Source organism: Heliconius melpomene, chromosome 10 (genome assembly GCF_056956725.1).
Source record: "Heliconius melpomene rosina isolate 202511_hmr_F chromosome 10, ASM5695672v1, whole genome shotgun sequence".
Classification (NCBI taxonomy): Eukaryota; Metazoa; Arthropoda; class Insecta; order Lepidoptera; family Nymphalidae; genus Heliconius; species Heliconius melpomene.
The window spans coordinates 8,356,508-8,369,386 of record NC_140398.1 but is presented as its reverse complement, the minus strand read 5'-3'; the positions used below and the strand labels follow the sequence as shown (position 1 = coordinate 8,369,386).

The 12,879-nt window shown below is 30.1% G+C and overlaps 1 protein-coding gene across 6 annotated transcripts in view; it reads right to left on the bottom strand.

Annotated features, from left to right (window-relative positions):
• Positions 1 to 709: 709 nt before the first annotated feature.
• Positions 710 to 12,879, bottom strand: part of LOC146535427 (uncharacterized) — a 63,622-nt gene continuing 51,452 nt past the window's right edge. For all 6 annotated transcript variants that reach the window (XM_085192217.1, XM_085192218.1, XM_085192219.1 and 3 more), the window contains 3 exons: positions 11,397 to 11,489; positions 3,543 to 4,237; positions 710 to 3,448 (listed from right to left, as the gene is read on the bottom strand). In XM_085192217.1, coding sequence (XP_085048343.1) covers positions 3,338 to 3,448; positions 3,543 to 4,237; positions 11,397 to 11,454 — 864 coding nt within the window. In that variant the 5' untranslated portion in view covers positions 11,455 to 11,489 and the 3' untranslated portion in view covers positions 710 to 3,337. The remainder of the gene's footprint in view (positions 3,449 to 3,542; positions 4,238 to 11,396; positions 11,490 to 12,879) is intronic.

Genomic DNA, 12,879 nt, shown 5'->3' with positions numbered 1-12,879 from the left:
TATATTCGAAGTAAGAACGAGAATATTTCGGCATTTTGTCATCAATCATCATTATGGTAAATATTCTACTTAGCAGTTCTTAAACCGAACCCGGGGTTTACGTTTAAAAGCTCTTTGTGTATATTGGGAACATATTCTCTTTTGACTAAAGGTAACCAAAACTCAAATAGATACTATTAAAAGTAATCAATTTAGTTTGCGATACGGGAGTTTAGTAATTAATTTACAGAAAAGTAACATTTTAACACAGACGTAACACGAGAAGGTCAAACGGTACGTAAAATGTAACCAAAGTAAACAAGCAACACAGTGTTATATATAAGTTAGCTTATGTGTTGCAACACAATAAAATAATGTTACATTCTTTTGACCTTTTGTTAATATTAAAAATGTTTTAAGTATAACATTGTTTTATAAAAAAACAAAAAGTTCACCTGCATTTTACTATTTTTTTTTATTTTACTGATATATTTCATTTATTACTCGTGTTTTTTATTTCTTAGGTTATTGTATTACTTGTATTCAAATAAAATGTATTAATAAATTTAAACCTATCAATTATAAAAATGTATGTAACGGAAAAAAGTTATTAATATTTTCTATTATAAAATCTATACAACGAATAATATGTCAAGTAAAAAGCAAAGCAATATTAAATATTCAGACAAAGAGGTTCTATAAAAAAACAAATAAAACTGATTAAAACACGTTTTAAATTAAAAATAAATTTAATACATTAGTCTGATATAATATTTTGTTCCACAACTAAATTAAACTCCATTCAGACAAATTATTTGGGGTCTTATTGCCTTTACAAAAATAATCTACTTCACACATAAGACCAACTCAATTTCTCGATTTTTCTAATTACAAATTAATAGAATTAGAATATATTATTTAAAATTCAATTTACTTACAATTTTTATAGTAGTAATGAATGGCAATTCATTTTTTTAGGCTGAATTTAGTATTTTTATTACCTTGTGATATGATGTTGAATGTTTATTATGAATATATCAATGGATATAAATATTCTATTTAAGTATAAGTCATTAGTATTGTATTTTAGAATAAAGTGGAGTACTGATAATTTCAATATAATTCACTTAGCTAATACAATAATCGATTTCACATCAAATACATAATTATTTTTACAAACAAATTTAAAGTTTCATTTTAAATTACCTTTGAAATATTATTTAGTTACTTTAGTTTTATCACTGCATTTATGTTAATATACAATTAAAACTTCCGTAATAATAAATACTACACATATTTAATAAAAATAATCCTATACAAAAAATATTAAAAATATTTACTTCCAGAATAAAACTTTATTATATACAAAAGAAAAGCTTAGGTAAAAGTTACTAAAACTGTCTATAAAATGCGAGAGCTGTATTTTTAAGTATACAACATAATACCTATGTACATTAAGAACAATGATATAAACAAACCAATTTAAAAAAATAAATACAGAAAAAAATGGACGGAAATAAATCACAAAATTAAATTTTAATGAATCAATTTAAACAGAGTTTTATATAAACATAATTACATAAATTTATAACAAAAACTATATAAAAGTTTCTATGTTAATGTTTAAATATTTCATATACATTGGATTGCAAGTTACACAATTTAAATTTCTATGTTTTTTAAATTTTATGATTATACAAATTACAATAGCAAGAATACTGACAGGTGATAATGATTTTTAGTATTAAACATGAAGACTTAAAACGGACTAAAGAAGAATTTACATTTATATTTACCACTCAACACCCAATGTCTTGAAAAAAGGGCAGTGTGTGAGGAATGGAGTGTTTTAACACTATAAAGATAGTTACCCTCTTCCTGTCTATCCTGGTATATGCACTATACTTATACAGTATAAAGCTTAAAAAATGTTACTGTCAGCGTCTTTACTATCATAATAATTAATTCTTTTTAGTATTTCACTGAAATTGTTTTATAATATTTTATTTAATAACACAAACAAGTATTTAAAGCTACATTATTTTTATATCAACTTACAAATGAAATACTGAGATCATATTCTTAAGACTATAAGATATCAATATTTATTTTCTTTGTTTATGTGCTTATATTTTCAAACCATAAGAATATTTTTGTAAAATATTTTTAAAATAAAAAAACATTAAACTAATAACGTATAAAAATAATAGCGAAAAATGTAATTAAAAAATATATTAAACGACAATTTAATCCGGTTTCGGACATTTCCTTCAGTAAAAATTTTACAACATAACATTTTTATTACTTAACTAATTTTCACAAAGGTGTACTGGTTATTGTATCTTAAAATTCAAATTAAAAAATAAATCATACCTAAGTACAAGTTATCACAATCGCACTAAAATTATTTACAGGTAAATTTAAAATAACATGTAATATAAGTTAAATAATATTAAATATACACATCAATTGTTAAAAAACTAAAATAATACACGTTTTTAATTTTTACTCATTTCCTAAACTTTATGATATTCACATTTATATCTATGAAATTTAATATGGAAAAATATTATTGAATTATTCTATTTAACATCTTAAATTAGTTAAAGTGTATTACCATAGATATAAAATTACATAATCAATATATATTACTAACCATTAAAAACGTTTATTCAAGGTGATTTAATTAAATTAATATTTATTATTCATTTGATCATGGAAATGATTAAAATTAAAATGTCAATATATTTTTTTTATTTTTGTCAACATTATTATTTGGTAATGTCAAATTATCCCTTATGATAATGAATTTGATGTATGAATTTTTATTCGTCATTTTAATAAGGGTACAGTAATTAAAATAAGAAATGGAAACAGGTAATTTATTTCTTAAAATTAAGCTTTTAACAATAAATTATTTTTTTTAAAAATTACTGCAGATAACAAATAATGTTCCTACATAACACACGTGTCAGAAACTTTTATGTTTAATGAAATTTTATTTAAGCGTTTTAGTAAAAGTGTAACAATAATAATACTATTGCCACACGCTTTACTGTAACTACTTTGTAAGCACAATAATAAATTTAATTTCATGTAAGTATAACTGGGTTGTATGTATCACTTAAACTTGATTTAGCACATGGAAGCAATTCTGTTCGAAAGTCATTATTCTTTCACAAAAACGACACCCATATAAGCCAAATACCGAATATTCATCATAATTGTAACACTAAAAAAATTGAGAATAGTAAAATTGTAGTACTTTTAGTTAAGTAACACATCACTATAACACTAAATAGTTTTCTTTGTCTATTCTAAATATTACAAATTTATGTTTGTCAATAATATATTTTTTTTATAATTTGGTATGCTTCACCGTGTCAGTCCAGTAGTTCTGAATGGTCATAGCTTCAAGCGAATTCAAGAATGAATCGTTGTCCAAACTGTACATCTCCTCGGAGTTATCCTGAAAGTTTAAATTGTATAGTTAATATAGCCACTTGTACTTTATTTTAATTTTTATAAATAAGTATTTTTTGCTGAAAGCTGAAAAAACATACCCTGATAGTGCTATCATCAAGATATCCACTCGAATCGGGATTGGAGCATTTGTCGTTCAACGTTTGAGGCTTGTTTAAGTACCGCCTGCGGTACAAAACGAATGCAGTACTACCGACCAAAGCGGCGAGGACCAACGCCGCAAAAGAGATACCCGCTATGACGCCCGTGTCCATACTACCGTCGTCAATTATCCTTCTAGAAGATTCCACGTTTGGTGGAATTCTAGTTTGTAGAAACGTCGTCTCTAATGACAGCGGTTTTTCTGTCACAATACGACTCTCCGAAATGCCTTCCAAGCTAAGGTCCTCTTTAATAAAATCAGGTCTTGTCAAATTACGCCGTTTAGATGGAAACGTTGAGTTGTGATTTTCAGTCACGTTGGCGTATTCAGTTATATTAGAGTCTGGAAGGGCGATTATGGATACATTATCCGTAGTGTTCACGGGCGTCCACTGTATTTGTTGAATTTTCGTAGAATTTGTCAATGTTGTATTTTTTTGGGTGATATTTACTGTTTTCGGTGGTGGAATATTAGTCTCATTTCCGAAAAGCGGTCTTGCAGTCGCAACAGGTGTTTTGGTGAAATACATAGCTCTCGCTTGTCTGTCTGCAAATTGTTGGTCTACTTCAAAGTCTGGGGCAGAATGTTGCACTTCTTCTGACTGGGGTGCGGCCAGGTTTGTCCCGGTGCTCGCTGGAATGGAAACAGGTACATATTACATAAACAAATATTTAGATAATTGGAAAGTACAGATACCGGAGTCTGTATTATGATCATAAGGCTATAGACATACTTTGAAACATGCACGAACAAAGACAATCGCAAAAATATTAGTCATAGTCGGGTAACGAACCTACACTTCTTATGACTACTTACGATTTGTCAGTCACCAATTATGAACCAAGTCCCTCTTGCAAGCTATACTACAAGTTTGGAAAAAAAAACATGATTATAATGAACCATGAACGCAAGAAGCATTGGTTGTTGTCCGGATGAAATATTTGAGACAAGTCATGCAAAGCATGTAATTTATATTCATTTTGCAAATAGCACAATAAATTTTATCTGAAAAAATAAGCAGCATAGCTCCAGTAGCTGTCTCTTAATATTTTCAAGATTAAAAATCAGCGGCTGGTATAATACCGTATATGTATTAAAAAGATTAAAAGAAAGAGAAAGAAGGTTGCTTATTTTTTTTATTTTACACGCTTTACGCTTTATTTAGCATACCTATAGGAAGATAGACAGAGAAGTTAGTGTCATGACACTCTGTTCGCCACCCCAGTCTAGTGCCCACCCCAGTAATAATTTTACTTACAACACAATTTGCACCGATAAACTAAAAAGAACGAAATTTACACGAACATATCTGTTAATAGCTAAAATCCAGCCCCACCCGGAAAATATCTCTAGATACGCCAATAGTTACAAAAGCTAAAAAAGCGTGAAGCTAAAAAAAGTTATTGTAACTTTAAATTCAACTCTAAAGAATGTTATGTAATATATCGATTTTGTAAATCAAATATCAGCTTTACTCTGTATTCCGCAAACAGCAGAGTAGGCAGAGGGAACCTAGTGTTTTCCGCCGAATTCTAAAAGCACATTGCTTGTTGAGTAAATAATAAATGATCTTATATTTTATTTTACAGTAAAACTAATGATAATCGCTTAAAGTAGTTCAGTATAGTCAAGTTTCACCATTAGCAATTTCCTGGTGCCCGCTTTATAGCATAATAATTTTGTATTAACTCAGTTCACGGCAACTTAAGCCGTCAAACTTGATCATCGTCGGACACCATCTTTTGTGGAAGCTTCATAAATTGTGACAACAAGACAAGAAGTTGTGATGATATTTTACAAAGACAATACATATCAGCGAGAAATCTATTGTGACCTCGTTATATTTAGCTGGGGACTATTGCTGCAGAGGCCAGCTTTATGGGTACTGTAAATAATACCACATAGCACCGCACCTCAAAAGGGTACCTAATGTTAAAACACTTTGTCCACCCAATTTTCACGACATTGCGTATTGACCGGTGGACCGCGGAATCTAACACTGCTTGTTTGTAAGTTAAAAAATAATAATTTTAGTCTTATATTTTCACAGTGTGATCACAAAGTATACAGTTCGATTTAGCTATCACAATTTCTTAAAGCATAATGGATTCTACATATAAAAAATACGATAAGATAAAAATCTAAGATAAAAATAAAAAAAACTTTTCGTAGTTTAATAAATACAGGAACTCCCTAATTACTGTGTCGCATTTGAAGTTACAGTAGGCAATTGTCATTGAGAAACCAACGGATAAAGTTGTCGTTATCTGGCTTTAAAAGTGGATTATACTGTTTGTTTTTTCCGCAGCCTTCGTACAGCCTTGTTTATTGCAAAAAGGAAAGGCAACATGGATAAATCACTGGAATACAAATTGGTATTGTGAAACAATTTCTTGATTTTTAGGTCAAAATAATATTTACAGCAAAGAAAATTGCTTCAGTACTTAGAACGGCGTTTAAGACTATAAATAAATACACCCAAGAACTGATTTTGGATCACAAGAAATTTTATTAATAAAATGAATATATATTAAGATATCTAAAGTCTAAGTAAGTAGAGCAAATGAAAAGGAGGTCTTTTATAATTAATATAATTACTTAGAATAAGATTGTTAGTATATTTGTTATTATTGTATCGTTTTGTATTTTATTATTTCTTTTAAGTTTTTAATATACTGTTATCTGAAACAGTATGTGGTTAAGATAAACTATCTATTTACTTAATTTTTGGTTAAATTTCGATTGTATTTAAATGTTTAGAGGAAGGATTGTTTTAACACATTACACATAGCGACCCAAGCCACGCCCAAGGTCGGGTAGTCAGTTTGCGTGCGAATAATTAAGCTGGTTCGATTCAATTCGAACTAAAGTTTCTGTTTATTTACTTTGCCAACTAAATAACTATGTTATTAAGATGAGTTATTAAAAATAATCTCTTTATAAAAATGTTTCGTTGTAGACTAATTAATTATTGAATTATTGCACGATAGATTTTTTTTATTGACAGGTCGGAACATTGTAATTGTTCTTACGAAATAAACACTAATTCGTTTAATTATTTTAATGATTTGTTATGAAAAATTAACACGCCTATGTCAGTCGCCTCGTATAAAAAAAATAAAAAATAAATAAAAATAAAAACCTTTTATTCGAATATAACAGAACATACAATTAACTAATTGTTTCACTACACATATGCATGTAAATACAAATACAACTAATATCTTTATTAAAACTATTCGTAAAAAGTACCTAATACTTTTTTATTTTCTCTGGCAAGATAAAGCGCGGCATTGTTTCGCCATTTAATACGAAATTATTTGAATTTAGGCGGAAAATAGAGAAGGGTGTGTCTTGACACTGGATGCTTTTGGCCTACTTGATATGTTCGGGCAAAAGCGTAAAGATAAAAGAAATGTTTTTACTAATAAATAAATATAAATTAGACTTATTTGCCCGAAGAAGAAGTATTTTTCTGTTTAAATTACTTCAGTTTTGGTATCGATACAATATCTATACAAACACTATACAATATCGTTAGAAATTATTTAAAAAATTACTATATAGTACCCAACATCGATTTAGTAAAGGAAATAAATAGAACGTTTAAAATTTAGATGAATATAAATGTGATGCTTGTCCACTATAAATGCAATCTCATGCAATGGTTTTGCAATGACAAATCATATCTACGTTACTACGACGTTACTTTGTGATATGTGTGCCATTAACTGGCCTGGCAGTGATCGATTCCAATTCTTATTCGAATGTCACTGGTTCGATTCCGTCCAACAAGAAGACCATATTTTAACCTATATTTAACTTTATAAAATGATAATAGCCGCTGTTGATATTTTAACGGACTTTCCTGCTACGGGCGATCCTGGGCGGACCGAATAGTACAAAGCCTAGTACTGATTGTTTTCATACAAAATTAAATATCAGTTGTACGCGGGAATCAAACCCTTAACATCCAGTTTAAGAGTCACCTTATATTAAACGAACAGGTTGCAATTTACGAGGTTACCTAACTAGTTCATCGATGCCCTCGAGACGCGTGGGACCTGATTGTTAATAAGGTGCATCCCTGTAAGGCTCACACTGACGCTCTCGATTACGCCATTAGAATTATATGCTAGTAAAGAAATTATGCGTTCCTTTCTGAAGGAGAAATCCAAAATTAATGTAAGCAACTGTTTTAATAAAACCTTATCTGACATCTGTATATTTATTCTGGGAATTACCTAATTGAAATAATGATTTATTTATTAGCCATGTTACTCAAATTAAGACTTATAGAAGGATTTTCGAATAGTCTAAATTTTTCAACATAATTTTTTTTTGTTAGTACTTTTCTGGAGTGGGCACAGACTAACCCCCCATCCCTATTCCTACGTTCATGCACTTAACTACAGAAATACTTAATTTGGTTACTTTTAGTCAAAAGAGAATATTGTGTTCCCAATATACACAAAGAGCTTTTAAACGTAACGTTTGAACGACGTGTTACAAAATTTGTTATTTATTGAAATTCCATGGAAATGTCAAAGTTCACTTATAATGGCACGCCGAAGGTTTCTCTTAGAGACTGTCGGTTGCCGATATGAAATATATTTGAGTTAAGAAACCTCTGTAATTCAACCAAATAATAATAATTCTTCTGTAGGGCTTGTTGGTTTTGATCAGAACTTCAAAATATTTGTTATAAGTTGCGCCCAAAACTTTTCATTTTCACTAACTTTAATTAGTGACTTACAAAGACGGGACGGGTTAATTATTACAACACAGTGAGAGCTTATAATTTGAGAAGTCAAACTAAATAATAGCAGTAGCATAAATTATTTTCAGTACTAGATATGTCCATTTACCTATTCTATTATTATTACCTATTCCTATTCTATATTATTTACCTATTCTAAGCTTTCGGCTAAACTAGTAAAAGAAAACCAAATAACCTATGCATTAAAATTAAAAGATATTCAAACACTTTTAACCAATTTTGAAATCCAATTGAAACTAATATCTAATCACAAACACTCATTTACCCTTTGCTCACATTTCACTTCGCGTGTAATCTGTTTATGTTTATCCCTCACCGGAAGCCTTTCTCGGTAAGAGGTTTATTTTACACCTACATACATGCATAAGTCAAGGCTAATGATATTAAACAATGACGACAGAATCCATTTTTATAATATTATTTATTAAATTATGTTTTCATTAAATATTATTTATATGAAAACATATTTTATTTTATTATGGAAAAATATTTTCTTTACTAAGTAAATACTTGTAAATTTAATCTCGTTTGCCCGCTCTGGTAGACAAGTAGAGTTCCGCCACTAAACACGCAAAGGCTCGAGAATTAGGCAGAAATTTGGGAACGGAATGTCTTAACGTCTTAACTCCAATTTTTTACTTTATGGTCGTAGTTTAAGTTCGATACTATAGCGTTGGATACCATTAACTAGCAGGTCACATACACTAGCACTAGCAGGACCATAGCCCATAGCCGCCTACTCGCGGCATTTAACACACAAAATTGATCGGTGCTTGGTGAACGGAGTGTCGCCTTAACAACAGGTTCCCTCTGCCCACCCTATCATATTCGGAATACAACGCAAAGTAAAAGAAAACAATAACTCACAATATATTAAAATGCTTGCATAATTTATATTCTAATATAGATAACCAGCATTACACGAGTACGTGTAAGTTTCTCAAAGAGATATTTGACGTTACAGGTATACCCTATAAGCTCCGGTCACGTTTTGCCTATCTGACCTTTACTTTAAATATCAAATTACACGTATATCCACATAATGGAATGGAATATCATAGTACACAAAAGAAATTGTTTTAATTAATAAACGAGCATAGAAATGATGTAATCCAAGATTGTTTATAAACATCTACTATTGAAAATAGTAAACAATAAAGCTGTTAGATATTTAGAATAGTCTATTGAAGATAAAGTTCAGAAAAATGCTCTGGAGGTGTTTTAAAGTTCAGGTAAATTAGTTGGCCATTGAAACAGGTCTCTCTTCTTATTACCAGGCAGGCGGCTAACTACAGGCGGTAGTTGATGTGAATACAAAAATATTTCGCAAATTCATACTTTTCCTCCATATGGCAGGCTGGAGGCATAAAACGCCTAGTGATTTATCACTCCATTTCCCACGCACCTTCTAATCTTCTCGAATCTCAACGACGTGCTTTGTATACCAAAGCGGGAAATGAAAATAATTTAAATATAATTATGATCCCAAATCTGAAATCAAATTCACAACCAACACATTCCCATTGCACTAAGACAGCTTTATATTTTTATTTATGAAGGAAAAAAAAGGAAGGGAGGAAGGAGTTAAAAGCTTCATTGTTTACACGATAATATATATAACGCTATAAAATTTTAAAAGAAGTACATATAAAGACATTTAAAATATTTAGCTATAGTTAATTTCTGTGGGGCCGATAACGTATGTTAAGTGAAAGTGGAGCAGTCAGTAAAACACTATCGAAAACAAGAACGATCGTATTAAAAAACAAAATACATGATTAATGTTTAAAAAGGCAACAGCTGAATATCAACACTTTTACTTTAGACATTAATATAAAATTAATGATAATATCATTAGTTCTATTAATATTATTATTCTATTCGCGCACCTCCCGCAACAACAACTAACCCGTAACTAGAGTGGGTGACATCGGAATGATTAACATAAATAAATAAAATATATCGGCTTCAAGCTGTATCCCGCACACAGCTTGGTAGGCAGAGGGAACCTAGTGTTAAGTCACTCCGTTTCTCTCTTACTCAACGCCGCATTAACATGTTCTGTCTAATAAAACATTTATAACTTTTCTCGATAAAGGAACTATTCCACAAAAATATCCAATTTTGACCAAGCCATCCCTGCGATTAGTTCGTTCTACCAAATGAATTCTTCAATTACATAATATAATAAAATAACATAAGATATATCAATTTTATAAAATAATATAAGATATGTATTTTTAATTATTTTACTTTATATAAAAATGGTACTATCAATTGGAATTCAATATTCCTGCACAACAGAAAGGACTGCAGATTCCATCAACTCATCAATTTTTTTTCTTCAATTCAATCAAACTCATATAAATTATTAGCTATATTTATATTTTAAGTGCTACTCTTGTAAATAAATTAAGTTTCATATATATGGTTATAACCTAACGATGTGACAATATTTTTAACATTTTTCTATTCCCAGAAGCTAGGCCAGCTTGTTACTCTTGACAAAGATGGTCTGCCTCCATTTTATTACAAAGACGTGGTTCTTTTGTATCGCGACGACAAGGCTTTGGCGCAGATAATGAGGCTGGCACGAAGATCCATCACGACTAATTGCTTCACGGCATTATATGTTGAAACAATTTTGTTGTGCCTTCCACGATAATAAGCATTTAGCAACCGGATGCACCCGTCACTCTCGTGTTTGTCAAAATATATTTACCTAACCGATGTATGACATGAGTAGGTATGATTAAAATAATGCAACATATATTTCGATACTATCTAAATTATCTATATTGATTTTTGAGAAATTTTAATATGTGGGTGGTACTTACTCTTATAAGAATAATAAAATTAATAACATTTTTATTATAGAGATTGACAGATTTTTTATGTAATACAAGCACATTATAAGATATAGAAATGAAATAATTGAATCCATCTTAAATCTCAAAATATACAAATACGTATCAACTATTTTATAAAAAAATTGTATAAAACATAACCCACCTATAATGATGACGAGCATCGTCACCCAAAACCAGTGCATCCACCAGTGCAGCGTCATGACGGCACCGTGATTATATAATCTTGTTCTACGACCTGGAAATAAAATATTAATTAAAAAATTTTAATTACTTTTATATACAAAATAAATTAAGGCCATCACGACTAAGGACTGACATACGATGGTTGTGGCTTCAAACTCACAAGCGGGAATGTTCGTAATTAAAAAATAATTTTAGTTTCAGTTTAGTGTCCTAAGTATATATTGATAAATGTGTGTTAGCTTCTGTACCTAATATTATTTCCATAAAAGATAGAAATATAACGTCAGCTTAGACAGTGAACTTGTTAAATTCGTTTTAGCCCGTTATACACTCGTAAATTTTTATACTATTCGAAACTATAAAAAAATACTAAATAAACCCCTATTTTATTTCATACAGAACACAAATTATTAAAAAAAAACAAGAATATTTAAACCCGAGCGAGATTATAAATCTTTTTGATAATAAACGTATACTGAAGGGTTTTTCAAAAAAGTTATATATCTCTCCTGAGTATTTGCTTAATAGGCTGTTAACCAATCCATATATGAAGCAGCAATATTGCTTTAAACAATTTAGTATAGCATATAACATATGACCAAGAATATATACATATATATATGTAAATAGATGTATTTGCTATTCAGATAGTTATTATAAAGCGGTTCATGATTAGAGAGTCTCAACGTGGTACTAATTTACTAATCGAATCTGCTACTCTAATGAACCCGGCCTTGTGCGGTATAATTAATAAAGGATTTATACGATTAACCCGCTAACATGGAGTATGCTAACAGTGGAAACGTAATAACAATGCTAAATGGTAACATTATTATGTACTAGCGACCCTCTTGCGGCTACGCCCGCTTTAACTACTGGATTATTCATGTAATGTATGTTTGCAAAGCACTTAAGATAATGTGAAAAATAATTAAACCCTAATGCAACCCGCATTTTTGTAGTTTCAATAAGGATTTTCCAATTGTTTTACACAGCAAGAATTTTTTAGTAGGTACCGTAATTTTAAATCTGTGCTACTAATCTTTTCAAGTACTTATTAAAATATATTTAAATGACTATTTTTAGATAGTTAAATGACTATTTTTAAACGGAAGAAATTATAAACAACAACCTACCTACTACTAATTACTACAAAAAATGTGAAACCAAATATATCGCGCTTAAATAATACATTCAACTCCAATTATCCAATACGTGCAAACGCATCTAACTAAATCTTCGCTGCTATAGAGGCAGCCGGGTTTTTTTTTTTCGGGCTTGTGGTTAATGCTGAAGGGGGTATTCTGTCCCTGATGAAAAGCAAGCACGACGTGGCTGCCTGTGAGGAAAATTAAATAGAATGCATGTGCCGGGAATCGAACCCGGGCCGCCCGCGTGGCAGGCGAGCATTCTACCACTGAACCACCGATGCGTGTAAGGCA